At 37.1% G+C, this 27,494-nt stretch overlaps 2 protein-coding genes and 1 pseudogene across 2 annotated transcripts; 2 read left to right on the top strand and 1 right to left on the bottom strand.

Annotated features, from left to right (window-relative positions):
* Positions 14,353 to 15,445, bottom strand: LOC104780171. Its single transcript, XM_010504658.2, has one exon. It carries the CDS (start codon positions 15,228 to 15,230, stop codon positions 14,547 to 14,549), a length of 684 nt encoding a protein of 227 aa, XP_010502960.1. The 5' UTR covers positions 15,231 to 15,445; the 3' UTR covers positions 14,353 to 14,546.
* On the top strand, positions 17,856 to 19,802 carry LOC104780170 (eukaryotic translation initiation factor 3 subunit I). The gene is made up of 8 exons (XM_010504657.1): positions 17,856 to 18,137; positions 18,300 to 18,515; positions 18,597 to 18,730; positions 18,819 to 18,938; positions 19,030 to 19,119; positions 19,219 to 19,305; positions 19,403 to 19,482; positions 19,593 to 19,802. Exons 1-8 carry the CDS (start codon positions 17,954 to 17,956, stop codon positions 19,666 to 19,668), a joined length of 987 nt encoding a protein of 328 aa, XP_010502959.1. The 5' UTR covers positions 17,856 to 17,953; the 3' UTR covers positions 19,669 to 19,802.
* LOC104780169 lies at positions 23,704 to 24,895 on the top strand (annotated as a pseudogene).

The raw sequence follows: 27,494 nt of genomic DNA, 5'->3' as shown, positions 1-27,494 counted from the left end.
AGATGTCTAGGCGTTCTGCAGTTCTTAGCCCACTGGTTGGACATACTACATCGGTGACAAACCGATTTAGCCTTGATTTGCAGTTTAAAGGACCCACGGCCCCTACCCCCGCGGCCACGACCCCCACGGCCGTAACCATCAAAACGGCTTGCCTGGCCCCAACGACCACCACGTCCTCTGCCACCACGGCCACGGCCATAGTGTCTTTCTCTGTGAACGTAGTTAGTCTCCTTGGGCTCTTTAGGCTGTTTAGGCTCATTCTGCTTTGCCACGTCAACCTTGTGTGCTTCCGGTAATGGGGTTGTACCGGGAGGTCTCATAGCACTATTCATCAACAACAACTCATTGTTCTGCTCAGCTAGTAGCAAGCATGAGATTAAGTCCCCATAGGTTTTGAAACCTTTTTCACGGTACTGTTGCTGAAGTACTATATTGTGAGTACTAAAAGTAGACAAAGTCTTCTCTAGCAACTCTTTCTCCATGACTTCAGTACCACACAACCTAAGGAGTGAGACAATCCTAAAAAGCTTAGAGTTATACTCATCCACGGATTTGTAATCCTGGATCCTTAGGTTCTTCCAATCGAATTGAGCCTTTGGTAGGAGCACCGTTTGTTGGTGTCCGTATCTGCGTTTAAGCTATGTCCAAAGGTCAAGAGGATTCTCTATTGTGAGGTACTGGTCTTTGAGACTCTCAACAAGGTGATGGCGAATATGTTGAATGGCCTTGTACTTTTTCTTTTCGGTCGGATCGTAATCCTCCTCAGTGCATTCAAACAAGTCCTTTGACTTCAAATTTATCTTGGTGTCCAATGCCCACTTCAAGTAGTTGTTTCCAGAGACATCCAAAACAGCATAGTCTAGGTTATTCAACCTTGCCATCTGCATAAACAGAAATAGACATTCGATTATTAGCATGCGGTATTTAAGACTGAACCATGCATTCAAACAATAAGCCATGCGGTATTTAAGACCGAACCATGCCATCAATTTAAACTTAGGTCATGCGGTATTTGAGACCGAACCATGCCTTGTCTCTCTTAAATTTCGTGGTTTAAATCCATGCAAACAAGACAACAAAATCAAATAGATTAAGGCATGCAATAATTTCCTTTTCTTAGATAATTTTAGAATTTTTCCTTTTTTTTCTTCTTAACTTAGATAACAACAAAATATTCCTTAAACTTTAGGATAATGATTATAATTAATTTAGAAGTTATCTATTTTTTTTTTATGCAAACATAGAATAATTCCGATTTTAATGTTTTAGTTTTAGGGTTTGAATTTCTCAAACACCTAAATCGATTTTAATTTAAGATTTTAGGGTTCTTATGCAACCGAAATTTACAGGAAAATTCTATGCCAAATTCGATTAATAATTTCAAGGATGCATGCAATTTTCGGATTTTTAATCTTCCTAGAACAATCAGATTTAACAATCGATTTTAACAACTTAAGTTCTAGGTTCTTATGCATCAAACAATCAAGCAATAATTTTAAACAATTTCAAACAATCCGATTTCAAGCTTGATATAATTTTTGGTGCAATTTAACAAGACAATCTAACAACCCTAAACAATCCGATTTTAAGTTTTAGGAATTAGGGAATTTAAACTTTGTTAGATTGTGTACTTGCATGTTTAGGGTTCAATAGTTTTCAATGTCCAAGTTTGATTTTTATTGTCCCATAGGTTTCGATTTTACCTTAACACCAATAGGGGTCTGACCGGTTTTGATCTGGGAGCTAAAGACCTCAGATATCTCTCACGAACCTCGAACTTTGAATGGACCACGAACCTCGAACAGAACCGCAACAGCTTCCCACGAACGGATCTCTGACCGCTCACGAACAGGGCTTACCCCGGAACCACGAACCTCGAACTTGAATAGGATAGAACTTTGATCCAAGCACAGGCTGCTTGGACTAATCTCGAACAAGGACTAGTCACGAACAAGGGTTTATCGTGATCTAGTAAGAGAAGTAGGGTTCGAGTAAGGGTAAAGAAGAGAGACGGCGGTTTTAGGGGTTTTAGGGTTTTTAGGGTTTTTAGGGTTTTACTCAGCTGGATCTTAGAAACGATCGTGCTGATAACGTGTTATGGAACTAGAGAATCGAAGGAGTAAAACTCTTGTTCTTATTCATAATATCTCATCGAGGTTACATATATATAGAGTTGCAAAGACAAAAACTAAAACCGACTAAGAATAGGTAATGGCTGATGAACCTATGTTCGATGGACCGTATACGTATGGGTCGTACATGGCCCGGTTATGGAGTCCACCATCCAGTGTTTTACAACAAAATACACTTTTTCTACGATTAAAAAAAGGCAGAAAATATATAATCCGAGCCGATCGTTGAACCGACCTGGAAGATGCGGATCTTTGTCTTTGAGTTGGGTGATTTTGGAAATCGGATCACAATTTCAACCCGAGGCAAAACACGTGGATCCTGTTTCTTTTTTATATATAAAAAATGATTCAGAAAAACAACCGCCTTTTTATTTTCTCTCTTTACCAATTTCCAGAAAAAAAAAGAAATTGTGAATTTTGAGATTGGCTCCGGCAACGGGAAGTGAAGAGTATATGATCATCGGTCTCGTTCTCAAATAAATCTGTCTCTCTATCTTAAGCGTAATCTCTCGAATTCTCAGAGAAGAATCACTGGGGAAAGAATTGGCAGAGAAAGCTACAAAAGCTATTTTTAGATGATGACTTCGATCAATGTTGCTGTTGAACTGTACTCCAAAGCCATTGACTTGGATCCCAATTGTGCTGCCTTCTTCGCTGTTCTTGCTCAAGCCTACACATCAAACTCGATAACTTAATTGTAAAAGGATGATACTTTAGTAGATGACTTAGTATTCTTCCACTCTTCTTCTCGAACTGTTGAAGTATAGGCCTTCTTTTTTATATGAAATTTTACTTCTCTTCTCTAATGTATTTTTCATATATAGTTAATGGAGGAATGGAAACCAAACTGGTCAGTGTCTTAGCGAAGCTGGCGTAAGAGATCAGAATCTAACCATTTAATAAAGAGTGACTCTGATTCAAAATTTCATCTAAATTTTTAATGATGAAGTCGCTTTAAAGGTCAGTATCATCGTTTTTTGTCTTCTATTGATCTTTGTGTTTCTGTGTAATTGCAATATATATGTTGCTTCAACAATGGTTTCGATCGAGACTCAATCATTAGCAACATGAGGTTTGGAGTGTTCTGTTTTAAAAGTGTGGTCCTTCTCTCTATATTTAGTTCCTCCAAACTTCTAAACATGTGTACATATATTTTGATCATGAATTAATTTAACATTTCATAAAAGAAAAAAGAATATGAAGTTAGTGTAAGGAATGTTTGTATTGTATATATGAAATGAGAGTAGCTACAGGCATCCCCTTTATAATAAAACGGAAGTATACAATATTGTTTTGTAGACTATATAATTTTAATAAGCTGGTTACAAATAGGTTATACATTAATGATAGATTAATTGGTTACAAATAGGTTATACCAAAAATCTTAAAGAGAATATTCTAAAGAATCATAACATCTAATTTACCATATTAATTTCCTTTATTAAATTATTCGTCAAATAAAATCTTTTGATATCTAACTTAACATATTAATTTGTTAATTATCATTATACTTCACCTCTTATTTTTATATATGAGTCTATTTTGTGAAACAAATAAATTATCATATTATTTATTATAATTATAAAATAGTTTTATTTCCGGATATACGATAAGTTGAATTTTTAAAAACAAATATAAATTGTTTGATCTATAAATTATTCAAGATTTAGTAATATTATTCTTTAGAAATAATTTCTATTGAATTAAAAATTTTACTGAGTAACATGTCAAAATTTGAATATTTAAATTTAAATTTACAAAATTATGTCTTATAATAACATTGAAGTCATGATTTAGAATATACATTATTGAAATAACTTCACATATATGTCACATATATAACATATATGTCACATAAATTTTATACAAAATTTTGTATAAAATAAAATTTAACCAGTGTTATAGCACGGGTACTTATTTCGAATTATTAACAATATAAAACTTACAAAATATGTGTCTTTTTCAAGTTATCATATTTAGCATATGATTTTATTGCATAATGTTCTTATCCAAAAAAACTTTTAAAAACAATCACATAAATTATATTTTATATAAAAATTACAATATAAATAAAATGAATTTCAACCCGTGCTCTACCTGTCTAGCACGGATCTTAATCTAGTATATATACTAAAACAGAGGAACCTAGGGTTAATGTATTTACAAAGAGATCCCTAAACTTATATACTTCTACTCTTGTACTCTAATACGCCCCCTCAAGATGGAGGAAGCTTGGTGAGGCCAATCTTGATACACGCACGTTGGAACTGCGTCTTGGACAAAGGTTTGGTAAGAGTATCAGCCAGTTGTTCATTAGTAGAGACATGAGAGACACGAAGCTGGTTGGATTGAATCTGATCCCGAACAAAATGGTAGTCGATTGCGATATGCTTTATACGGGAATGAAACACATGATTTGCACATAGATAGGTAGCTCCAATGTTATCACAGTAAAGAACTGGAGCCGTGGGAAGGCATATGCGCAACTCAGTGAGGAGAGAGCATAGCTAGCAGACCTCAGCAGCAGCGTTGGCCACAGCCAGGTACTCAGCTTCAGTAAAAGAACAAGCCACACCTTTCGGCTTTTTCGAAGACCAAGAGATGGGGTTGCGGCCATTGTAGATGAGATACCCATTTGTGGAGACATAATCATCCGTATCACCTGCCCAATCCGCATCAGAGTAACCATGAAGAAGGATAGGGGAATTAGCATAAAGATAGATGTCATGTGTAGATGTTCCAGCAAGATATCAAAGAACCCGTTTCACCGCTTGCCAATGATCAGTAGTAGGACGATGCATGAATTGGGAGAGGTGATTGACAACATACGAAATGTCAGGACGGGTGAAGGATAAATATTGCAGGCTACCAACAACTGAACGATATTGGGAAGCATCATCAAGAGGAGTACCCGTCAGCAGTGTGAGTTTTGGAGATGCCAATAAAGGTGTTGGTACCGGTTTTTCCTGGTGCACATTATTCTTGTGAAGCAGGTCCATGATGTACTTTCGTTGCATGAGATGAAGATCGTGGGATGTCCGTGAAACTTCAATACCAACGAAATAATGTAGATCTATTGGGTCTTTGATGGAGAAGCATTGAGCAAAGGAAGAAAGAACAGCCGCGACTACAGAGGAGTTATTACCGGTGACAATGATATCATCAACGTAGACAAGAACATAGGTGATGTTGGAGCCGAAACCATGAATAAACAGAGAAGCATCGGTAAGTGAACTAATGAACCCAATTTCAAGTAAGTGTTGCTTGAGAGCCATGTACCATGCGCGTGGTGCTTGTTTCAGGTCATAGATAGGCTTGCGGAGACGACAGACATGGTGAGGTTTATATTTGTCGACAAAGCCTGGAGGTTGAGACATGTAAACTTCCTCAGTGAGTTCACCTTGGAGGAAGGAATTGTTGACATCTAATTGTTTGAGTGGCCATGACTTCTTAACATCAACATCAAGAACTAGACGAAGCGTGGTGGATTTGATAACAAGGCTGAATGTCTCTGCATAATCTTTACCATACTGCTGATGAAACCCCTTTGCGACTAAGCGTACTTTGTAATGATCGAGTACACCATTGGCAAGAAACTTAGTAGTAAACACCCACTTACATCCAACAATGTTTTGGTCGGCATTGGGAGGAACCAAGTCCCAAGTATGGTTCACATTCAAGGCATCATATTCACGAGAGCAAGCAGGTCTCCAATTTGGATCCCTTAAGGCTTGTGTAATAGTGGTCGGTTTCTTTGGCAGTGTAGGAGAAGCAATAACTTGAAGGGAGAGTTTGGTGTTCGGTTTGGTGATATTATTTTTGGCTCTGGTTTTCATGTAATGGGTATTTTGTGGTGGCTCAATAATTTTAGTTTGGATCTGTGGTTGTACAGTACAAGCTCGGCGTGGTGGGGGTTTTGTTTGTGGTTGAGTCTAAGTTGTGGGACGCAACTCATTCTGAGGTAGAGCAGTAGGCTCATTAGAAAGAGGTGGTTGCTGAGATGTGGGACGCAATTTCGGGTGGAGAGGCTCCAAACGAGAGAGAGAGGAAGAAGAAGGAGAGGGAGAGGACGATAACTGAGTAGATGACTAGGGTGAGCTGTGAAGGTTCGAGTCCAGGGATTCCCAAGGTTGTAGCCAGAGAAGACGATGACGAGGTGGTGGAAGCAATGCTGTTGGGCTGGTCGAGGCTTTATTGTTCTTGTTGTGTTGGTATTCGGGTGTGGGCCGTAGAGATGTTGGAAGGCCCATTTAGAGTTTGGTCCACTGGTCGAGGGCGACAGTGATACGTGAAGCGATAATCATGTGTGGTTGTAGGTGGAGAAGAGGAGGGAGCTGGTGAAGGTGGCGGTGACGACAGTGATGGTGCAATCGGAGGCAGTGGGATCATAACCGGCGAGGAGACCAAATTTAGAGCAACGATTTCTGATGTGTCTAGCGGTTGTCGGAGATCTCGAAAGAGAAAAACATCCTCGAGAAACTGAACATGGCGTGAGGTATATACTCGACATGTGGGTGGATGGAGACAGTAATATGCACTCTAAGTTAAGGAGTATCCAAGAAACATACGTCGTTGTGAGCGATCATCAAGCTTGTGTTGCACATAAGGTCGTAACCAAGGGAAGCAGAGACAGCCAAAGACTCTTAGTTTCTCATAGTTTGGTGATGTGTGGAAGAGTTGCTGGAATGGAGACCGCATGGAGAGGACATGAGTAGGCATCCGGTTGATTAAGAATACAGCTGTCGCAAAAGCATACGACCAATATTCTTTAGGGACTGATGTTGTAGACATAAGTGCCATACCGGTTTCAACAATGTGGCGGTGCTTCCGCTCCGATAAGTCGTTCTGTTCAGGAGTATGGGGTGGTGATGTGAGATGAGATATGCCGTGTGTTGATAAGAAATTACTTAGTGCCACCAACTCGCCCCCATTATCCGTGAAGAAGGTACCAATGCGTGTTTGAAAACGGTTATCAACAAGGGCCTTATATGTAATGAATATTTCTTTGACATCCGATTTTCTTTTGAGAGGATATAACCACGTATATCGAGTGAAATGATCACTGAGGACAAGGTAGTATTTGTAGTTTTGGTGAGAAAGAATGGGTGAAGTCCAAACATCTTAAAAAATATACTCAAGAGGGCGAGTGGAGACAATGGTTGAGTGAGTGAAAGGAAGTTTGTGACTTTTATTAATGAGACATTCAGAGCAAGATAAATGTTTTTGAGATGAGGAAGCAAAAGGAAGTGAAAAGGAGGAAATATTATCATTTAAAATTGTAGAGGAGGGATGGCCGAGTCGGGAGTGCCAAGAGACAAGACTTGGTCGGGGACTAGCAGCAGACAGAAACGCAACAGCAGCAGGACTCGTCATCGGCCATTGATATAACTCATTAGTTGTCCGACTTTGGAGTAATGGGATCCCCGTACTGAGATCCTTCACCTGAAAGAAAGCAGAAAAGAAATGCACCGAGACTTGATTAGCATTGCACAAACGATAGACGAAGATTAGATTTTTATGTATGTTGGGAACACAAAGTATTTTATCTAATTATAAAGTGCGAGTTTGAGTTGGAAGAAGCGCTAAACCCGTATGAGTGATGGGCATAGTGGAGCCATCAGCTATGGTGAGATCATCACTGATATATCATGGTTTTTATGGTTTTTAACCATGATATAAGGAGTCTTTTAGAGTCTTTTGATTTGTTTTCTAGGATGTTTTTGAGTCTTTACAGGTTTTCTAGGATTTTGGCATGGATGGAGCAAAGTGGAGTAATTTGGATCATTTTGGACCACTAATCCAAAGGAAACGAACTTGGAATCGATGAAGAGTGATGGTGTCGGTCGACACCCTGTTTTGTCTGCGAGAGAAGCCAAGTTTTGGAAGTTTTACAAAATTACCCAAAGTTTTCCATATTTGCAACACAAGTCCTTGACGTGTTTTAGGACATATAAATAGTATTTTTAGGTTTTACAAACCCTTAAGTGATTTTCTAGCAGTTTTTGAGAGATATTGAGAGCTTTTGGGAGAGAGATCTGAACTCCTTTGTAGAGAGAAGAATTTCTAAACTCCTTTCTTACTTTTTGATATCTATTGCTTATTATTTAGAAATTATGATTTGTTCTTCATTAAACATGTCTGAGTAATTTGTTTGTTAGGTTTAGGGATTTTATGATTTATTAGATCTGTTAGTTTTAGGGTTCTTAATCTTTTATGATCTTCATCCTTGGTTGTTCTTCACAATAATTCTTGATTGATCACCTAAAATTGTTATCATAGTTCCTGATTAAACCATTGATGAGCAAAATTACTTTCTGCAAAAAGATTTGATTTAATAATTTTGTGAACTTATCTAAACCTGTTCTTAAAGCTAATTTATAACTTAGAATTTTACAAAGAGATTTGGATTTTCTGTTTTTAAATCTAGATAATAATTGCAGTGAGAACTGATTTATTTTACCAAAAGTTTAGAGTTCTAGATCTAATTTTTAATTGCTTAAACCTTAATTAATTTATCTGATTTCACAACAGTTTAATTTAATATTTTGCATTGCCTTTTTAATTCAAATTATCTTATTTAGCGTAATTCATAAAACTCTATAATCCATTGTGTTTGATCTTGAGTCTCTGAGGAATTCGACCCCTAAGTACTACAATGATCTCTTGTTTGAGAGAGTAGCTACATGGTTTAATTTGAGCTTATCAAATTTTGGCGCCGTTGCCGGGGACTCTTTGATCTACCATTAGATTTGAGTTTTTAATTTCGTCTAAATTTTTCTTTTTATTTTCTACTTACACGTTTTTGTTTTTCTTCTCTTCGGTGTTTCAGGTACATGCCTAATAAGCCTAACACAAGGAGCAACAAGACTAGTCCTACTGTGAAGCTTACAAATCAAGAGTTGGGAAAACTTGAGCGTGAAAACCGAAAAGCAGCCAAATCGTTGACGATGGTTAACACAGTCATTATGATTCGTGATGAGGATGGTGCTTTGAGGGATCAAGAGGGCCACTTGCGCAATGAGCAGGGCCAAAAGATTGATGTTGAGGGCAATGTAATTGCTGAAATCGTTGTCGGAGATGAGCAAGCCGATGGTGTCGACCGACGCCACCTGGATGTCGATCGACACCCACTTCCAGCAGACGGATGTGGAACTGCAAACCACGTAAATAACCCAGTTCAAAGACAGGAACAGAACCGGAACTTGATCAGGACCATTGCTGACTTCAACCAGGCTGATCTGATGTATGAGAATCGCTCTGCAATTGTTCCTCCTCCATTCCCCAGGAATGATTTTGAGCTTAAGCCTGCTTACTTCTAGCTAGTTGGACAAAGACCTTTCTCTAACCTGCCCCATGAGAAACCTCTGGATCACATTGAGCACTTTGAAGACCTTTTAACTAGTATCAAAGCTAATGGAGTGACTGAAGACTACATCTACTGCAAGCTTTTTCCATATTCACTTGCAAGAGAAGCATCTCAATGGTTGAAGCAGTTGCCACCCGGTTCTTTGACATCTTGGCAACAAATTAAAGTGGATTTCCTTAACTACTTCTATGATGATGCTATGTCTGATGAGCTGAGAGTCAAGCTGTCCTCCTTCAAACAAAGACCTGATGAAGCTTTCAAGGAAGCTTGGGTGAGATTCAAGGCATATCAGAGAGACTGTCCACACCATGGCTTTTCAAGAGTGCAACTGCTGAGTATCTTTTTCTGAGGGATTGATTGGGAGTATTAGTTAGCTTTGGATGCTGCAAGTCATGGGAATTTCAAAACAAGATTTCCAGAAGATGCTGAAGCTTTGATTGAGAATTTGGCTTCCATCAATAGTACTAAGAGAGCTGATGCTGAAAGGAAGAGATTGCATGGAGGATTTGATTCAAACCAGTTAGCTTCTGTTGATGCTAAGCTAGATTCAGTGCATAATCTACTTGTGGGTAAGAAGTCAGTCCAATTTGCTGCTGAGGTTGAGACATTTGAGCCAGAGCCAAAGAATACAGAGGAGAATGTCAACTATGTGTATGGAGCTGGGTATCAAGGTCAGAGATTCAGTGATCAGCAAGGCAACAGACCTTACAGTGAGAACTCTTCAGGCTACACTCCCAAGCCAGATTATCAGAAGCAGCAACAGAACAACAATTATACAAGAACCTATGGGAACTCATCTTATCAGTCTCCTCCTCCCCAGAATTCTTCTGAGAGTAAGATGGAAGCTATGCTAGAGCAACTTTTGCAAGGTCAGGAGAATTTGACTGTGACATTCAATGGGAAGATTGATAATGTCTACACAGAGCTTACTGGAAGGATTGATGCACTGAATGTTCATGTTAAAAAGCTGGAGAGTCAAGTGGCACAAACTGTTGGGTCTGTTAAAAGGCAAGAGGGTTTTCTCCCTGGAAGAACTGAGACAAACCCCCAACATGCTTGTAATGCCATATCACTGAGAGATGAAGATGATGGTGAAATTGTTCCTGCAGAAACGTAAGAGAAATCGACAATTTTGTCGGCTCCAGATGATGGTGTCGATCGACACCACCTGGGTGTCGGTCGACACTCATCTTAGACCAAACCCGAAACTGCAAAATCTCAGGTTCCAGCTGCTGAGAGGGTGTACAAGCCGAAGATTCCTTTTACTAAGCCAAGAAAGTCTAAGCAGGAGATGGAGGAAGCTAGATGCAAGGCTATGATGGATAAGGTGATGATAGAGATGTCTTTGATTGATGCAGTAAAGGTTTCACCACCACTTAAGCGCTACGTGAAGAGAATGGTATCAAATGGTTTGAGCCCTGAGGAAGGTGCTTTGCTAACTAAGGATGTCAGTGCGATTCTGCTGAACCAGCCCTCACAGAAAAAGAAAGAGAAGAAGCAAGAGGTGGTTGTCTTTAAGGAAGTGAGTGCAATACTACAGTGTAAGACTGCTGAGAAATTACCAGATACTGGAAGCTTTGTACTTGATTGTTATATCTCTGCAGAACGGTTTGCTCACTCACTTTGTGATCTTGGTTCTAGTATCAACTTGATGCTATATTCTGTTACTGTGAAACATGGGATGACAGAATTTAAGCCAACTCAGATATCTCTTATCTTAGTTGATAGATCACAAAGAGTTCATGAAGGTGTTTTAGAGGATATTCCAATTAAGATTGGAAACTTCATGATTCCTACTGACTTTTTGGTGCTGAAGTATGATAAAGAGCCTAAAGATCCTCTCATCTTAGGAAGATCTTTCTTGGCTACAGCTGGTTCTGTCATAGATGTGCAGAAGGGACACATAGCACTGAATGTAGAAGGTTTGGTTATGAATTTTGAGATGGATAAGTTGAGGAGAGCTCCTACCATTGATGGACAAACATTTTATGTTGAGAAGATTGCTAAGATAAGCTACAAAGAAGCAAATACACGAGCATCAGGCTCAGTGTCGATCGACACACCATCAGTGTCGGTCGACACCCCTCCACGACCGAGCCCACACTTGACCAGAACTGAGAGCTCACAAGACATCCTCTATGCTTCAAGTCAGAAAGTTGTTCCCAAGCAGCAACCTCACCACTCCACACTCCAGATTCCTCAGGTAAGGCCAAGGTTTGTATCTTCTTTACCCAAACCTCCTCTTATCATCAATAAGTCCTTCAAAGATACAAAAACTGTTTCGCAATTAACCTAGCCACGAGATTATCGTAGAGCGCTTGTTTCTTCTGTTGATGATTGTGCAGGACATAAAAGAAGCAAACCCATCCCTAAATCCCGCCCTGGTCCTGTTCCTCCCATCCTTGGCAGACCTCATGCATCTAAGGTTTTTGTGGTTTTTAACCATGATATAAGGAGTCTTTTAGATTCTTTTGATTTGTTTTCTAGGATGTTTTTGAGTCTTTACAGGTTTTCTAGGATTTTGGCATGGATGGAGCAAAGTGGAGTAATTTGGATCATTTTGGAGCACTAATCCGAAGGAAACGAATTTGGAATCGATGAAGAGTGATGGTGTTGATCGACACCACCTTGGTGTCGGTCGACACCCTGTTTTGTCTGCGAGAGAAGCCAAGTTTTGGAAGTTTTACAAAATTACTCGAAGTTTTCCATATTTGCAACACAAGTTCCTGACGTGTTTTAGGACATATAAATAGTATTTTTAGGTTTTACAAACCCTTAAGTGATTTTCTAGCAGTTTTTTAGAGATATTGAGAGCTTTTGGGAGATAGATCTGAACTCCTTTGTAGAGAGAAGAATTTCTAAACTCCTTTCTTACTTTGATATCTATTACTTATTATTCAGAAATTATGATTTGTTCTTCATTAAACATGTTTGAGTAATTTGTTTGTTAGATTTAGGGTTTTTCATAGAGATTTTATGATTTATTAGATCTGTTATTTTTAGGGTTCTTAATCTTTTATGATCTTCATCCTTGGTTGTTCTTCACAATAATTCTTGATTGATCACCTAGAATTGTTATCATAGGGAAATAAATTGATATGAGAATATAATTGTTTTCCTGATTAAACTATTGATGAGCAAAATTACTTTCTGCAAAGAAATTTGATTTAGTAATTTTGTGAACTTATCTAAACTTGTTCTTAAAGTTGATTTTTAACTTAGAATTTAACAAAGATATTTGGATTTTCTGGTTTTAAATCAAGATAATAATTGCAGTGATAACTGATTTATTTTACCAAAAGTTTAGAGTTCTATATCTGATTTTTAATTGCTTAAACCTTAATTATTTTATCTGATTTAATATTTCATAATTTCCTGAGAAATTCCCTAGGCTTAATCTTTTGATTTTCTGATTTCACAACAGTTTAATTTAATATTTTGCATTGCCTTTTTAATTCAAATTATCTTATTTAGCGTAATTCATAAAACTCTATAATCCATTGTGTTTGATCTTGAGTCTCTGAGGAATTCGACCCCTAAGTACTACAATGATCTCTTGTTTGAGAGAGTAGCTCCAGGGATTAATTTGAGTTTATCAATCACCACCATTATACGGTTGGTGAATGGTAAGGTTGTTGAGGTCAGATGTGATGTGGTGAGTGGCACCACTATCCAAAATCGTCGTAGAGGACATGTTAGCCACCATGTTTGTGCATGGCTGCCATGGAGTGAATATGCTGTTGTAGCGTTGGGGAGGAGAGGCTTGAACGGAGTGGAGCTATGGACAGCGGCGTGCACTGTGTCCTTGTGTGTGTCAGATCTGACACTTGCCGAGATATGGCCGGAATGAGCGGGTGGAATTGTTTTTGTTGCCATTGCCTTGCCAGTTGTTGTTGTTGAAGCGGGACAATGATGGCGATGAACGAGTGCTGGTGCGAGAGTTGTAGGTATTGTTGTTGTTATAGTCACCTCGACGGTTGTACTGAGCAACATTAGCAGAGGTCGGAAATGGAGTAGAGGTGGCAGCAGCGCAAAGTGTTACTTCACGATTGCAGAGACGTTCATGAACTTCGGTGATGGTGGGTGGGGAATCTTTGCTTTCGATCTGATCAACCACCGACTTGTAATCATCAAGAAGACCAGCAAGAATCTTCTCAATTTGATCCTCATGATCAATCGGCTTTCCAAGTATAGCAAGCTCATCAAAGCGGACAGTTAAACCACATACATATTCATCAATAGATTTGTTACCTTTCGTCCAGATCTTGATCTGGTCTTTGATTTGTTTAAAATGGATGCGACTGGCTTTGGCGAATGTATCAGCAAGCGTCGCCCATGCTTCAGCAATAGTGGTGGCTCAGGACACCAACGGTTGAACAGAGGTATTCATAGCACCCAAGAGAGCACTATAGAGAAGGCGATCTTGACGCTTCCAGAATGTGTAATCAGGGTTTGGTTTGGTTGTGTCATTCACCAGACAATAATAAATCGACGAAACTCTAGTTTAATGCAGCTGAAGTGAAGGGCTTACATGGTTACGAATTATGCATGACAAAGACTCCTAAATGTAAATATATAATGACCATGGTAAATTATAGATCAGAGTTATGTAAGTTGATCTTGCAATATTTTGCAACTGTATTTTAAACATTTTCCCCATAAATAACATCAGAGTTATGTGCAGTTTACATTAACCAAGGAGGTAGTCAATAAGACGAATTGAAGTGTATAAAATTTAATAATTGGCTCTCTTTTTTTTTGCGCAAATCAAACAATTGGCTAAAGTTTGTAACTTTAATTTAACTTTTGAGCTATTATTATTATAGAACTTATTTTTGGTGTAAAACAGCTTTTTATACTAGAGAATCAGAACACAGAAAACGACAGATGTAGGAAACTATGTGAAAGCAAGCGTGGCTTTGGTCATCGAGCCATATGTCCACAAAACATACACATTCCAAGAACACTCCAAACAAAACAAAACAAAATTAAAATGTAAAAAGACAAAAAAATCAAACAAAATCCTAAAAAGAATTACGATAAAAACCCTACCACGACGGTGAAGTATACGGCGAACCAGACGACGAAGACGACTTACCATTGTTCTTGTTCTTACTGTTGGATTCATCACCACTAGGAGAAGTTTCAACATCTTTTAGTGAAACAGAGCATGCCTTTTCAGGCAGATCCTTCATTGGAGACAATGTTGGTGTTGAATCTTCTTCGGTTATATCGTCGTCGTCTTCATCATCTTCAAGCCGTGACGGTGAAGACTGAGGTGTTTCAAACGGTGTGGTTTGTTTACTTGTAGCTTCGTTTGAGTAAATTGGGTTTGATATGTAGATGAAGTTATCAACAGAAGAAGCCGTGGTTTCTTGAATCAGCTCAAGAGAAGCTTGTAAAGATGGTTCATGGTGAAAATGGGTTTTGTTTGGAGTTTGAAGAACGCCTGTGTAGAGAGGATTGGATAAAGAATCGATGTTAGATGGTGACGGTGAAGGTTCGTTACTTGTGGTGGAGATGACTTGGTTGAGAGTTGTGGTGGTTGTTGCGCCGCCGGCGTTAGAGACCGTAGTAGTGATGGGGAGGCTGAGAGAGTTGTGGCGACGGCGGCGGAGTAAGAGAGAGCAGTAGAGTTCAGCTAGAAGTACTAATACTAAACTTAAAACCATGACTAAGCTTACTACCATTACCATTGTAGCTGCCATTATCACCTTCGAGGAGCTGTTCATCTTTTAACTCTGTATGTGGTGATGTGTGAACCAGAACATAGAGGAGGAGGAGGAGAAGAGTAGTTTAGTTGTAAGAAGCAGCTTTTGTTTTTTGGCGGGAAAAAAATGGTGCTATTTTCAGTGTGTGTAGTGGACCTGTTGCAGAGAGAGAAGGATTGGGTACGAGGAACACGAGGTGCTCTGTTTTACGAGCTTGTGAAAGTGATAAAAGCAAAAAAGAAAACAAAGTTGCCCATTTGAAGAGGAGGGTACTAGTGTAACTTGAGAAAGTTAAAGATTCTCTAAGACTATGTTGCATTGACCAAGAAGCTCAAGAAGTTACTTGATTTGCTTGAGAAGAAAGTAATCATCTCTTTCTTGACAAGTATTTAAGATCCTTCCAAAGAAAGAAGACAAGACAGACTTTGTTCTTCTGTTTCCTAATGATTCTAAATCCCAAAGTGATGCAGCAAAATATTTGAAATTATCCAAATATTTATTATTATTATTAACTTTTTTTTTTTTAATTTATTTATTATAACTACTTGTTTAGACATCTTAAATTGTCTTTCCATATTCACTCTTGTAAAGAGCCTCAATTCTAAAATATTCTAAGTTTTAGGATTTTATATTTTATCATAAATAGTTTTCTTAGTCCTCCTATTTTATTCATTTATTAATAAATTGATTAATCAAAAGATTTAAAGAAGTTCATATAAATCACTATGAAGAGTATCCACAAACCCAAAAGCTATTGCAAAAGCATCTAGAGGATCGAGAGACTCACAAACCCTAGCTTTCTAGTATTATTTTGAATCAACAGATCTCTAGTTTTGTCCCTATGTTACTTCAGAAAATGTGTATGTTGTCAAACCAGAATTAGATAAACTTAACTGCTTGAGAATGAGTGAGGCCTAGCTAGCTTTATTGGTGCAATGCCGCTTATATTTCAATTAGATTCCAATGTTAGAAACTGGGCACGAGAGCTATGTCATCACCAAACCTTTGATCTTTGTCCATAACCTCATTAATCAGAACAATGTTAGAAATTGGGCACGAGCTATGTCATCACCATGATGACCACCTTGTCCTACAAATAGCTTCTGAGAGGAGAATGAATGTACACCGGCAACCAAAACATTCCTCACAATGAACATGGATTCAGTGCCTAATTAGAGAGACCAATTGATCGTAGTTCAAAATGGATAATTAATCTTTTAATGGATTTTTAGAAAGTTCAAAATATATGTAAGAAATCTAAATTCTTAAAAGTTTACTAATATATTCTGACCTAAAATATATATTATGAAAGATGGCCAACTCTCTTCATTTGAGTGACACATCAGCAGTGGAGATAGTGCCACCTGTTTATCCATCCTCAATAAAAGCAAACAGATCTAAATAAACTTAAAGGAATATGAAACATTTTTCATTTTTTTTTATATCACAAATAGTTTTAATAGTTACATAAGAAATTTAGAGAAACTTAGAGCATGTCCCAAGAGAATAGATGTATCACCAAAAGTCAAAAGGACATTGGGAGTGAATCAAAGCGCCACTTCTTCCTCTTGGCGTAAACCATGAATGTATGGGCATATGGTTTAGATGTTACAATTTTGTCAATAGTTTGAAGAGTTGCAGAAGTGATAGATATATTGGTTAATATTGTAGAAAAAGTCATATAAGTTTGTCCCTAAAGAAATAAATTTTTATATATAAAGAAGATTGGGGTTTTGTTCACTGTCAAATAGAAGATAGTTGAATAAAACTGTATAATGTTGGTTTAGGAAAATAAAGAGACAAAGAGGAAGATAGTTGAATAAATTCATGACTGTTGATTTTTATATTATAATATTTAGAAGTTGTTAAAAAAAAAACTGAATGAAATTCTTATTAAAAACCAAATTAGAGTTATATTCAAAAATTGAAGAGCTAACATGAAAGGAAGATGTCAATTTTAATTATATCTATTAAGAGTTAGCCAAGCTGCAATTCTTGATAACAGAAAATTTTAGTGATTCATAGTATTTAATTGAGAACCTTAAGTATGAATATATCTAAATAGATAAGCTTTTCTTTTTAATGAATGTAAAATTTATTCAACCAAAAAACTCTTTGTTACCAAATATGCCTCCTTAGATCAAGCTATATTTTCTTTTGAAATTTTAGACAAGAATTGTAGAATGTTTAAATCTCTCAAAATAAAATTGTTTATGCATGTATACAATAAGTCAATTACAAAATGAAAAAAAATATGTGAATTATTAAAACAATGAACTGTCAAATTATATTTTTCAAGTTTTCTACAATTAAAGAAAAGCTAAAATAAATTGTACATAAGAAATTATTAGCAAAACTGTTTAAAAAAACGGTAAGTGATAAGCCCGCGGATATTCATCTAGTAATTATAAAAACAATACTAGGAACACATAGTCTATTCGAAATATTATTGAAGTGAAGATCTTATATAATAAAAATTAACTAAGACAAACCAGAAACACAACATCAGAATGTTTGTCAAAAAACATGTATAAATTTGTAATAAAAGCTACAAATGTTGGGAATTTGGGCTTCGGCCCATCATCACTTGTAAGGCCTCGTTTTGGCTTTTCATTTTAATTGGAAAATTGGTCGACAAAAAAAAGTTTGATGCCCTTAAGGGTTTGCTCTTTCTCTTTCTCTTTCTCTTTCTCTCGTCCGTCTTCGCCGTCTTCCACTGTAATCTATTGATTTTTGATTCGAAGATGAGGCCGATCTTGATGAAGGGACATGAACGTCCATTGACGTTCCTCAGGTACAACAGAGATGGAGATCTTCTTTTCTCCTGCGCCAAGGATCACACTCCTACCCTCTGGTATGCCGATAATGGCGAACGCCTCGGAACCTACCGTGGCCACAATGGTGCTGTTTGGTGCTGTGATGTCTCCAGTAAGCGTCTCTCATCTTTTTCCTGATAATTGATTCATATAATAGTATTCGAGGTGGATGAGTAGATTCAATGTTTCCCTTTAGTTACAATCCTTCTTAGTTTAGGGTTAGGGTTTGAATGAATGGTTACTGATGAATGATTTGGTTTGGTGATTTATTTAGGAGACTCGTCAAGATTGATCACTGGTAGTGCTGATCAGACTGCTAAGCTGTGGGATGTGCAATCTGGACAAGAATTGTTCACATTCAAGTTTGGTTCTCCGACCAGGTCTGTGGATTTCTCTGTTGGAGATCATCTTGCTGTCATTACCACTGATCCCTTCATGGAACGTACCTCTGCTATTCATGTGAAACGCATTGCTGAAGATCCCCAAGACCGTAAGTTGCTCAATTCTACTTTTTTTTTAGCCTATGTCTTTTTTTTTTGTTTGATGATGATGCAATGCTCTGTGTATGTAGAGGTTGCTGACTCTGTGCTTGTTCTTCAAAGTCCTGAGGGAAGGAAGAGGATCAACAGAGCTGTTTGGGGTCCTCTCAACCAAACTATTGTTAGTGGTGGTGAAGATGCCGTTATTAGGATCTGGGATTCTGAGGTAAATTCATAAGTGGTTTTTTGTGTATCAAAATCACTTTTTTAAAAGTTGTTATTAGCTTTTAAAACTTATGTGTCTTTGTTGCTAGACTGGGAAATTGCTCAAGGAATCAGATGGGGAAGTGGGTCACAAGAAGCCCATTACATCACTCGCTAAAGCAGCTGATGATTCTCACTTCATTACTGGTTCACTTGACAAAACTGCCAAGGCATGTGTTCCTTTCTCTCTTTCAACAATTGTGCTCTTTACATATAAAGAGAAATCTTCTGACAGAGTGTTCTTTTTGTTGATGCTTTCAGCTGTGGGACATGAGAACACTGACTCTTATTAAGACTTACTCAACAGTGGTGCCTGTAAACGCTGTCACCATGTCTCCACTTCTCAACCATGTATGAACTAATAATGCTTCTGCAAATTCATTCAAATTCGGTTCTAAATATCAACAAGTCTTGATGTTATTCTTTCTGAACGCTTCTACTCTCTCTTAGGTCGTGCTTGGAGGTGGTCAAGATGCATCAGCTGTGACTACCACTGATCATCGTGCGGGAAAGTTTGAAGCTAAGTTTTACGACAAGGTTAGTGTTTACAATAAGAGTGTTTTTTACTTGTAACCTCGAAACGAGATTTGTGACTGTGTATCCATTTTGTGTTTGGCATGGTGTATATATATAGATTCTGCAAGAGGAAATTGGTGGTGTCAAAGGTCATTTTGGACCTATAAATGCTTTGGCATTCAATCCTGATGGGAGGAGGTAAAAACTAACAACATTGGTTTTTATTGATTGATTTATACAATCTTCACATGATGAGTTTGTGTATCTTTGATGGCTTTGTGACTGAGTTTGTGAAATGTATTTTGCAGTTTCTCTAGTGGAGGTGAAGACGGATACGTGAGGCTGCATCATCTTGACCCCGATTACTTCAACATCAAGATTTAGATTCGTTGAAAAAGTCTTCCATTCCGGGTTTTACTTTCTCGCTTATTTAGCATTTACATGTTTTTGTGTACTAGCACCATTACCAACACTTTGATGATAAAGCTTTTGAATTTTGGCCTAGTCTTTAGTTCTCATTTCTAGTGTTTTTTCTTGTTCAACTTTAACTATCGTATTAATGGCATTTCATAATTAAATCTCTATATATTATACCAAACTGATTAAAACAGAGAATATAAACAAGTACAGTTTAGTTTTAGGCAAAAATTATAGTCTTAATAGTTGAAAACAGATTCATTTCAACTTTTAAATTCTGTCCACAACTGTTTCTTTTCATTCTCATACATATTCCTTTTGTTGGTTAATCTGTCATTTAGAACTTTTAGAGTTTCATCAACTATCATGACGATTATGGAAAGAAAAAAACACTTGCATTGCGAAAAACTCATGAAATACCAGAGGAGGAATCAATCAATCAATCATTGGTTAATCAAAGCAAAAGTAGAACAAAAGAAGAAACGTGATGCTAAGGGACAAGCAAGCCACCATTAGAGGTCTTCTTCCTTTCCTATAATTAGAGACGTTACAATTTGGGCAGACATATTCCGTTTTCGCAGAATCCTGTCATATCATATGTGTTTGTTTGCGAGTGTGGTTCCGCATCTTTGAGAAATTATGTCCCCTCCAGTTGATCCCAACCTGCAATGACTATAGTTTTTAGATCACCAAAAGTAATTAATGATGGCAGCCTGGGTTGACCAAATTCAAAATCATTGCTTAACTAACCTCTCTATACAAGTTGAACAGTTCAAGCCGTTTTTAGTTAATAACAGCGTCTAGAAACTCTGCTAGGAGGAACAAGCCGGCTAGTCGTTCTCGTATTAGCAAAAACTGCATCACATCCCTCAGAAACTCCTACATATAGAGAGACAACATCAATATAATAATCCCCAAAGACAAAAAAAAGAACATCTTAAAAAGTGGGGTTTTTAAGTTCAAACTATTCATTCATCTCAAGGAAAGTAAGGCAAACCCATCATCTTTTTCAAAGGAAGCAACAGACAACCCCTCAATGCTTGCTACTCAAAGGATAACCAAACTACGGTATGACGACACATATCAGGTGCGCCAGCTGCCTTAAGACCTACATAAAAGCAGAGTAACTTTTTCTTAGCTACATATTACGCTAGAGCAATAAATATCATGAAACGAGAAAAAACATTATTAGAACACTACTAACTTGATATGATCATGAGACCATCTAAGAATACTCTTGAGTCTTGTTCAACACGAACGAAGTAAAAGATCAATTTTTCCAGTCAACAAACCATTTAGGATACATTCTTACCGCATCTAGAACATATCTCGAAGTGGAATCAGTCTAATCAGAGTTCAGATGAAAGAGTTATTCATTTTACAAATCAGGTGAACTCATTGCTACGCGATTTGGACCTACGAGCATTCAATGGAGGATTCCGACCAAGCAAGAAGGGTTCAAGCTATAAAACAAACTGTTCTGGTATCTTGATCCATCCTAGAATCACTGAGAATTAGAATGACATTAAAATCAGTTCATACTTGAAAGATATGGATATTTCAAGTTAGTGGATCTGTCTCAATCACAGTTTCGCGTCTAAGCAAAAGATCGTGTTACACATACCAAACTCAGCATCAATTTCGACACAAAATCAGTTGGAGGATGTCAATTGATCTCTTATGTTTCCAACAAGCCCAAGAACACAAGATTTTACCAACAAACCACAAAGTTACTCCCCATTTGCCAAAGGAGGTGAATCTAGTTCTACACTTGAAGAGTTTTAGGTCCAATTGGTTTACGAGCTTCCAGAATTATGTACGGCAATCAGGAGTGTTTTCTACTAAGCCCAAGGTGAAGAAATGATAAAGTTGATGTTGTTTCTCATCAGCAAATTGGATCAAGGAGTCAAAGAGATAAAAGATTTAGGAGGCACTTAATGGGCTAATACAAGAGCTTTTGGCCAAATAGAGCATGAGAAGTTATATTGGGTATGATGTCTATCAAGTCCAGCCCACTTTGAGCCTATTCAAGTCCAAAAAAGCCAAAAATAATCACTTTATTTTGTGATCAAAGAGGAGTGCCGAAAATAAAGATTAAGAGACTTTGGGGGAAGAAAAACATGCACCAAATAGTTGGGTCTTTATTCAACTTACTATCTTTATTTTCTTCTAGTTTCAAGAATAATTAATACTCGGCTTTGTAACCAAGTTTCTTATATCTTTATAAACTCATGTAAGAGCAATGAAATAAACATCCAACTTTTTATCAAAACTTTTTCTTTCTTTGAGAGTGATTCTCTTCAGTTCTTTGTGAACAAAACCGATTGCTTGGTGTGATTTCATCAATTAAAACCGATCTTTTTGGTACGAGGCTGATAGATCCGATCTTTTTGGTGCGAGACTGAAAGATCAAACCGGTATATCAAGAACTTTTCCACAACTTTTGTGCGACAATTCGTTCCATCATCCTTATTCTTGAGGCTTCATCGTCTTTAGAATCAATGTGTCTCTATCTACCAACTCGAAGGTGCCAATTATTTGAGAGAATCATATCATAACTAAACATAAATAAATTACCAGGATCATCACTATTTAAAAGACACCTAGTTATCTCTCAAACCACTTGAACATCTATATATACCCACAAAAAATAAAATAAATAATGTATAAACAACATGCACAGTCCCCTCCAAGGACGCCATTCACTTTCAGCAATGTTCCCATTTATAGATTCTCGAGCGTGGCCATTAGTGTCCATAGAGCACTCGCCAATTTGAACACCTTCAACCGTATCCAAATCCATAACACAATCAAACGATCGCTACAATTTTACGGTATCATATTAAAATAATTTTTAAATTTTATGTTGGAAATCAATATATTAAATTATAAAAAAATTAGTATGACCGAAAACGTAATTACATTTTGGTGACATAGATGATTTAAATAATTCATTTAAAACTCTTTGTATGCATCACTATATTATTCTGAAACCAGTTGCGTACCAAAACCGTCACCTCTTACGGTGTGAGCCTTTTGAATCCATAATCGTTTAAGGTCGGCTCTGATACCATTTGTAACGCTCCGAACACCACCTTTTTTAGTGGGTCCTAACATCCACTCTCGGTCCATGGTCCCACCTATATCTTAGAGTCGATTTGCTACATATGAGAAGTTTTAAAGACTTGTTTACCGACTCTACAAATTACGATGTGATCTTTCTCAGTGTTTTGTTTTCACTCACACCATTTCAACAATTAATTCACAGGACATCACCCATCTTGAAACTTCTAAGAAACTTTGACCAAAAATATAATTACATTTTTTTGACATAGATCATCAAACCAATTCTTTTAAACATTTCTTTATACTTCCACTATATTAATTCTGAAACGGGGGTGTTACATCTTCGCCTAGTTCTTTTCGTCCTCCTGAACTCTTGAGAGCAAGAAACTGTATGTAATGAAGAAATTATACATTATGATACTGCAAAATTTAAGATTTGGTAATTATACATATCCAAATTGTGAAATCCAAAAATATATGCAAAATATATGACTGATGATAATTATGTATCAATATTTTATTATTAAAAAAAAAGAATTATTTTTCAAAGATATGCAATAACATGTTCGTAATACTTTTAAAAGGACAATAATAGCATTATAATTAATTACTCTTCCTAACGATATGCTAGATGGGCAACCATCCACTCCCAATACTTTTTTTTTTTTTTTTTGGTAAAAACCACTCCCAATACTTGTCATATTTGATATGTCAGTTGTGAAATGAAACTTGAATCTGATCATGTTTGACCCGGAAAAAAAAGAATTTTACATGACCTCCTGCATTTTAGGTCGTCGTCACCTTAGAATCGTGTGATTGTAAAGATTTGAGCTCATCAGTCACGCCTTTGAACTTTTACCTTTTCTTCTGCCCACTTGTGGCCAGAAATACCAACTTCTCTTTCCTGTTAATAACAAACTCTCTCTCTATATATATACATTTATTTCTATTAGAAACTTAATTTATCTGTAAAATTGTAAACTAAATAACTTATATCCATTCATAAGCGCCACCACCTCAACGCTTAACCATCACCAGTTAGAAAAAAAGAAAATTACGAAACAATGTACCCTTCATTCCAAAACAATGTACTCTTCATTTTAGTACCTACCTTGGTCGTGGTGGCTACTCAGCTGCTCCTTATCCATAGAGTTTCGTCCATGAAAATGACCAATGCGTACCTGGACCACAAATGCTCAGCCAATCAAGGGAAATACAAGCCAGGAAGCTACTACGATAAAATATTCCATTCAGGCATTCAAGAATTGTCCAAAGATACAGAAGCTTTTCGTGGTGGTTTCGTCTATATGGACTATACCGATCTTCATGAAATTCGTTCTGATCCTGAAAGGGTCTACTTCACCTTTCAGTGCCGTGGAGACATTTACGGGCCTCAGTGCCGCTCCTGCTTTGCCACTGCCCAGTCTGAGGTAACTACGTGCACACACAGATGCACGTTAAGAAAAACTATCTTATATGCTAATTAGTTTGTGCAATGTTGATACTGATTGTGGTGTTGATATGCAAAATGTAAATAACAGCTTATTAAGAGATGTCCGAGAGATAAGGGGGCAATAATATGGTACGATCATTGTCTTTTCCAGTTTTCTTCGATCAGTACCGCAGGGCGGATCAATTACGATGATAGTGTATGTTATAATACCGCAAGGGCAAGGCCGAACGCGAAAAGTCATACCGGTGATTCTGTTTTGGAATTTTTGACTCTCCTCGAGAACCTGACAAGTATAGCCGTCACTAAAAGAAATAAATTCTTTAAAAATGTGGACCAGCCGGCACTATTTGCGGCAGGAGAGAAGACGTTCGGGAACAAGAAACTGTATGTAATGGTTCAGTGTACGCGTGACTTAAATGCTAAGGCTTGTGAGGAGTGTATGGTATATAATATTAAGCATTTTGAAGATTGCTATGAAAATAAACCAGTAGGTTTGAAAGCGGTGCAAGAGTTTTGGGTAGGAGCTGTAACTTTCGGTTTGAGCGTTACCCTTTTGTTAACCCCAAGACTAGTTCTATTTATTTGAAGTTCTAAAGCAATTTGATTGCTATAGACTTCTTTTATGTCATCTCTAAATTTTATTTTACTTGAATTTATTATATTATTTTAAAAAATTCAAACGATGTAGCTTTAGTTAAAATTTAAAGAATCTTTTAGACATTAATAGGGTAGTTGCAGCTGAATTCGTAATATGCAAGTAATGCATGTTCCTCTTTCACTACAAGAAAAACGCTTATTAATAGCACATAAGGATAACACGGTTTTCGTAACTGCTATGGTTGATTTTGATTATCATATAATGACATTTTCTAAACGCGGTGATAGAAATCGGACAAGCGGGAGGCTAAAAATTAGAAACCCGCGAACACTTAGACATTTCTCCCTTTTCTCAAAACCTAAACATTTCCCCCTTTTCACTTAGCTCGTCAAATCTGCGATTCTCTTTCTCACAGCCACTTTTTCAATTTCGTCCTTCTAAATCACTCACAGTATCCATCGATTTTGAGACTAAGGCCGTCTAAACCACTCAAAGTATCAATTGATTTTGGGACTGAGACTCCAATCGAAGGTATGAAATCTCTCAATCGAATGTCGCCCCTTAATCGAATGTTATTTTGAGTTATTTATGTGTTCTCTAAATGTTTGAAAGTTTCGATTTTTAGGGTTTTGATGTGAATGTTTTGATTTTGAGGGTTTTCGAGTTTTAGCAAGATTGGAGATTGGAAAATACACAAGTATTGGTTTTGAAAGTTTGGATATTTACGATTTTAGTTGTATTGTCGATTGTTTTCAGGGGATTCAAGCTACTCTTTTGGTAATTGTATTCACACGACAAGTCAGTACAATATTGTGGCTTTCCCTCTTTTATTTGGTGGTTGAATTATTATTCTCTCAAGTAGTACACTGTTGTGACTCTGCGTTTGTCTGGTCTTGCATATGAACTATATGCTTAGTTGTTTGTTTTGTTAAACACAGCTTTATATTCGGTGATTTGTCTTAGCTATATTGGTTTGAATTGTTGTATTAAATGTTTTACTAAGGTAAGAACATAAAATGGTGGACAAGGCATGGGTACATTTGTGCAGGTATGGAGTTTAATTTTATAGTTTGGTTTGATTGTGAGACTTTATAGTTTTAGACATAATTTGGGTTTTTAATATTCTGAAATAAAGAGCTGATCCTGCGTATGAGAGAGGTGCTTGGAGTTTTGTTCGCTCTGTGTCTGCGGCATTAGGAGAAACAAACGTCATAGTATGTCCATGCATCGACTGTCGTAATGTAGATCGTCATGATATCAGTGAAGTAGTCAGCCATATTGTAACAAGAGGAATGGATGAGGTTTACAAGCTACAAAAAGATTGGTATCATCGTGGAGAAGTTACTTCAGGGACTCTGGGTGAAGCAAAGAAGCATCATTGGAGTGATGAAATTTATGATTTATATATGCTTTAAGTCTATGCTTTAATTCTATGCTTGGTCTGTTTTATATGCTTTAAGTCTATGCTTTAATTTTATATACTTGGTCTGTTTTATATGCTTTAAGTCTATACTTTAATTCTATATGCTTGGTCTGTTTTATATGCTTTAAGTATATGCTTTAATTCAGCGTGTTCATTGTCATTTCAGGTGAATTAATATGGCCCCAAATAAGAAGACAAGAGGAAAAAAGAAGCCGGTTGTGGACAATGACGAGCCAGAGTTTGTTTGTACTGTGGAACCTAAAAGTTTAGAACCAGATGGACAGACAGATCTGCAATCACAACATATGGAAGGACCAGATCATGAAGTGAACGAGGAACAACCTGACGAACAGGTTGCTACGGGATTGAATGAGGAAGAACCTGAAGGTGAGGTTGAATTATCTGGAGAGCATGATTGTAGGCCTAAGAAAAAACAGAGAGGACCAACAAGGATGAAAACATAGCTAAGGATCCCAATACTCGGGAACATGTTCAATTCACTGAAATGGGAGAACCTTATGGTCGGGGGTCGGTTAAGGTGTCATCATACTTAGGTACATTGGTAAGAGAGCATGTACCTATCATTATTGAAGATTGGAGAAAAGTAAGTGAAGAACTGAGAACAGTTTTATGGAAATCAATTCAGGTATCGTTGTCGTTATATTTTTAACTCGTTATTATATTTATCTTAAAAACTCCATGTCTATGAAATGGGATGTTTTTAAATGAATGCAGGCAAGGTTCGATGTCAGTGAGGACTATCAAAAGTTTGCATTGCTAAAGCAAATGGGATGTTTATGGAGAGCATATAAAGCACGAATTGTTCAAAAGATTAATAATACAGCTCAGACAAACCAACAAAGGATGAATCTGCGCCCAAAAAATATTTCTCCAACAAAATGGCGCAAATTTGTCAAATTCAAAACAAGTCAAGCCTTTAAGGTATTACCTCGTGTTAACATATATTAATTACATAGTAGACTATTAACAATCTTATGGTAGGTCGTGAGTGATCAATATAAGAAACGAAGGAGCATGTAGATTCCTCATACTTGTAGCCGTAAAGGGATGGTTAGACTCGCTGAAGAAATGGTAAGTTTTTAATAACATTTACAATATTGCTTATATTATTATTCATAACACCCTATTCGTTTGATACATAGAAAGAGGAAAGCTCAGATCCATCTGAAGTCACAAGACTAAAGGTGTGGGTCAAGTCGCGTACCAAGAAAGATGGTACACCCGTGAATACA

The sequence above is a fragment of the Camelina sativa genome, chromosome 4 (assembly GCF_000633955.1).
Source record: "Camelina sativa cultivar DH55 chromosome 4, Cs, whole genome shotgun sequence".
NCBI classification, from domain to species: domain Eukaryota; kingdom Viridiplantae; phylum Streptophyta; class Magnoliopsida; order Brassicales; family Brassicaceae; genus Camelina; species Camelina sativa.
The sequence above is the reverse complement of the archived record's forward strand: the minus strand, read 5'-3'. Positions and strand labels throughout refer to the sequence as shown.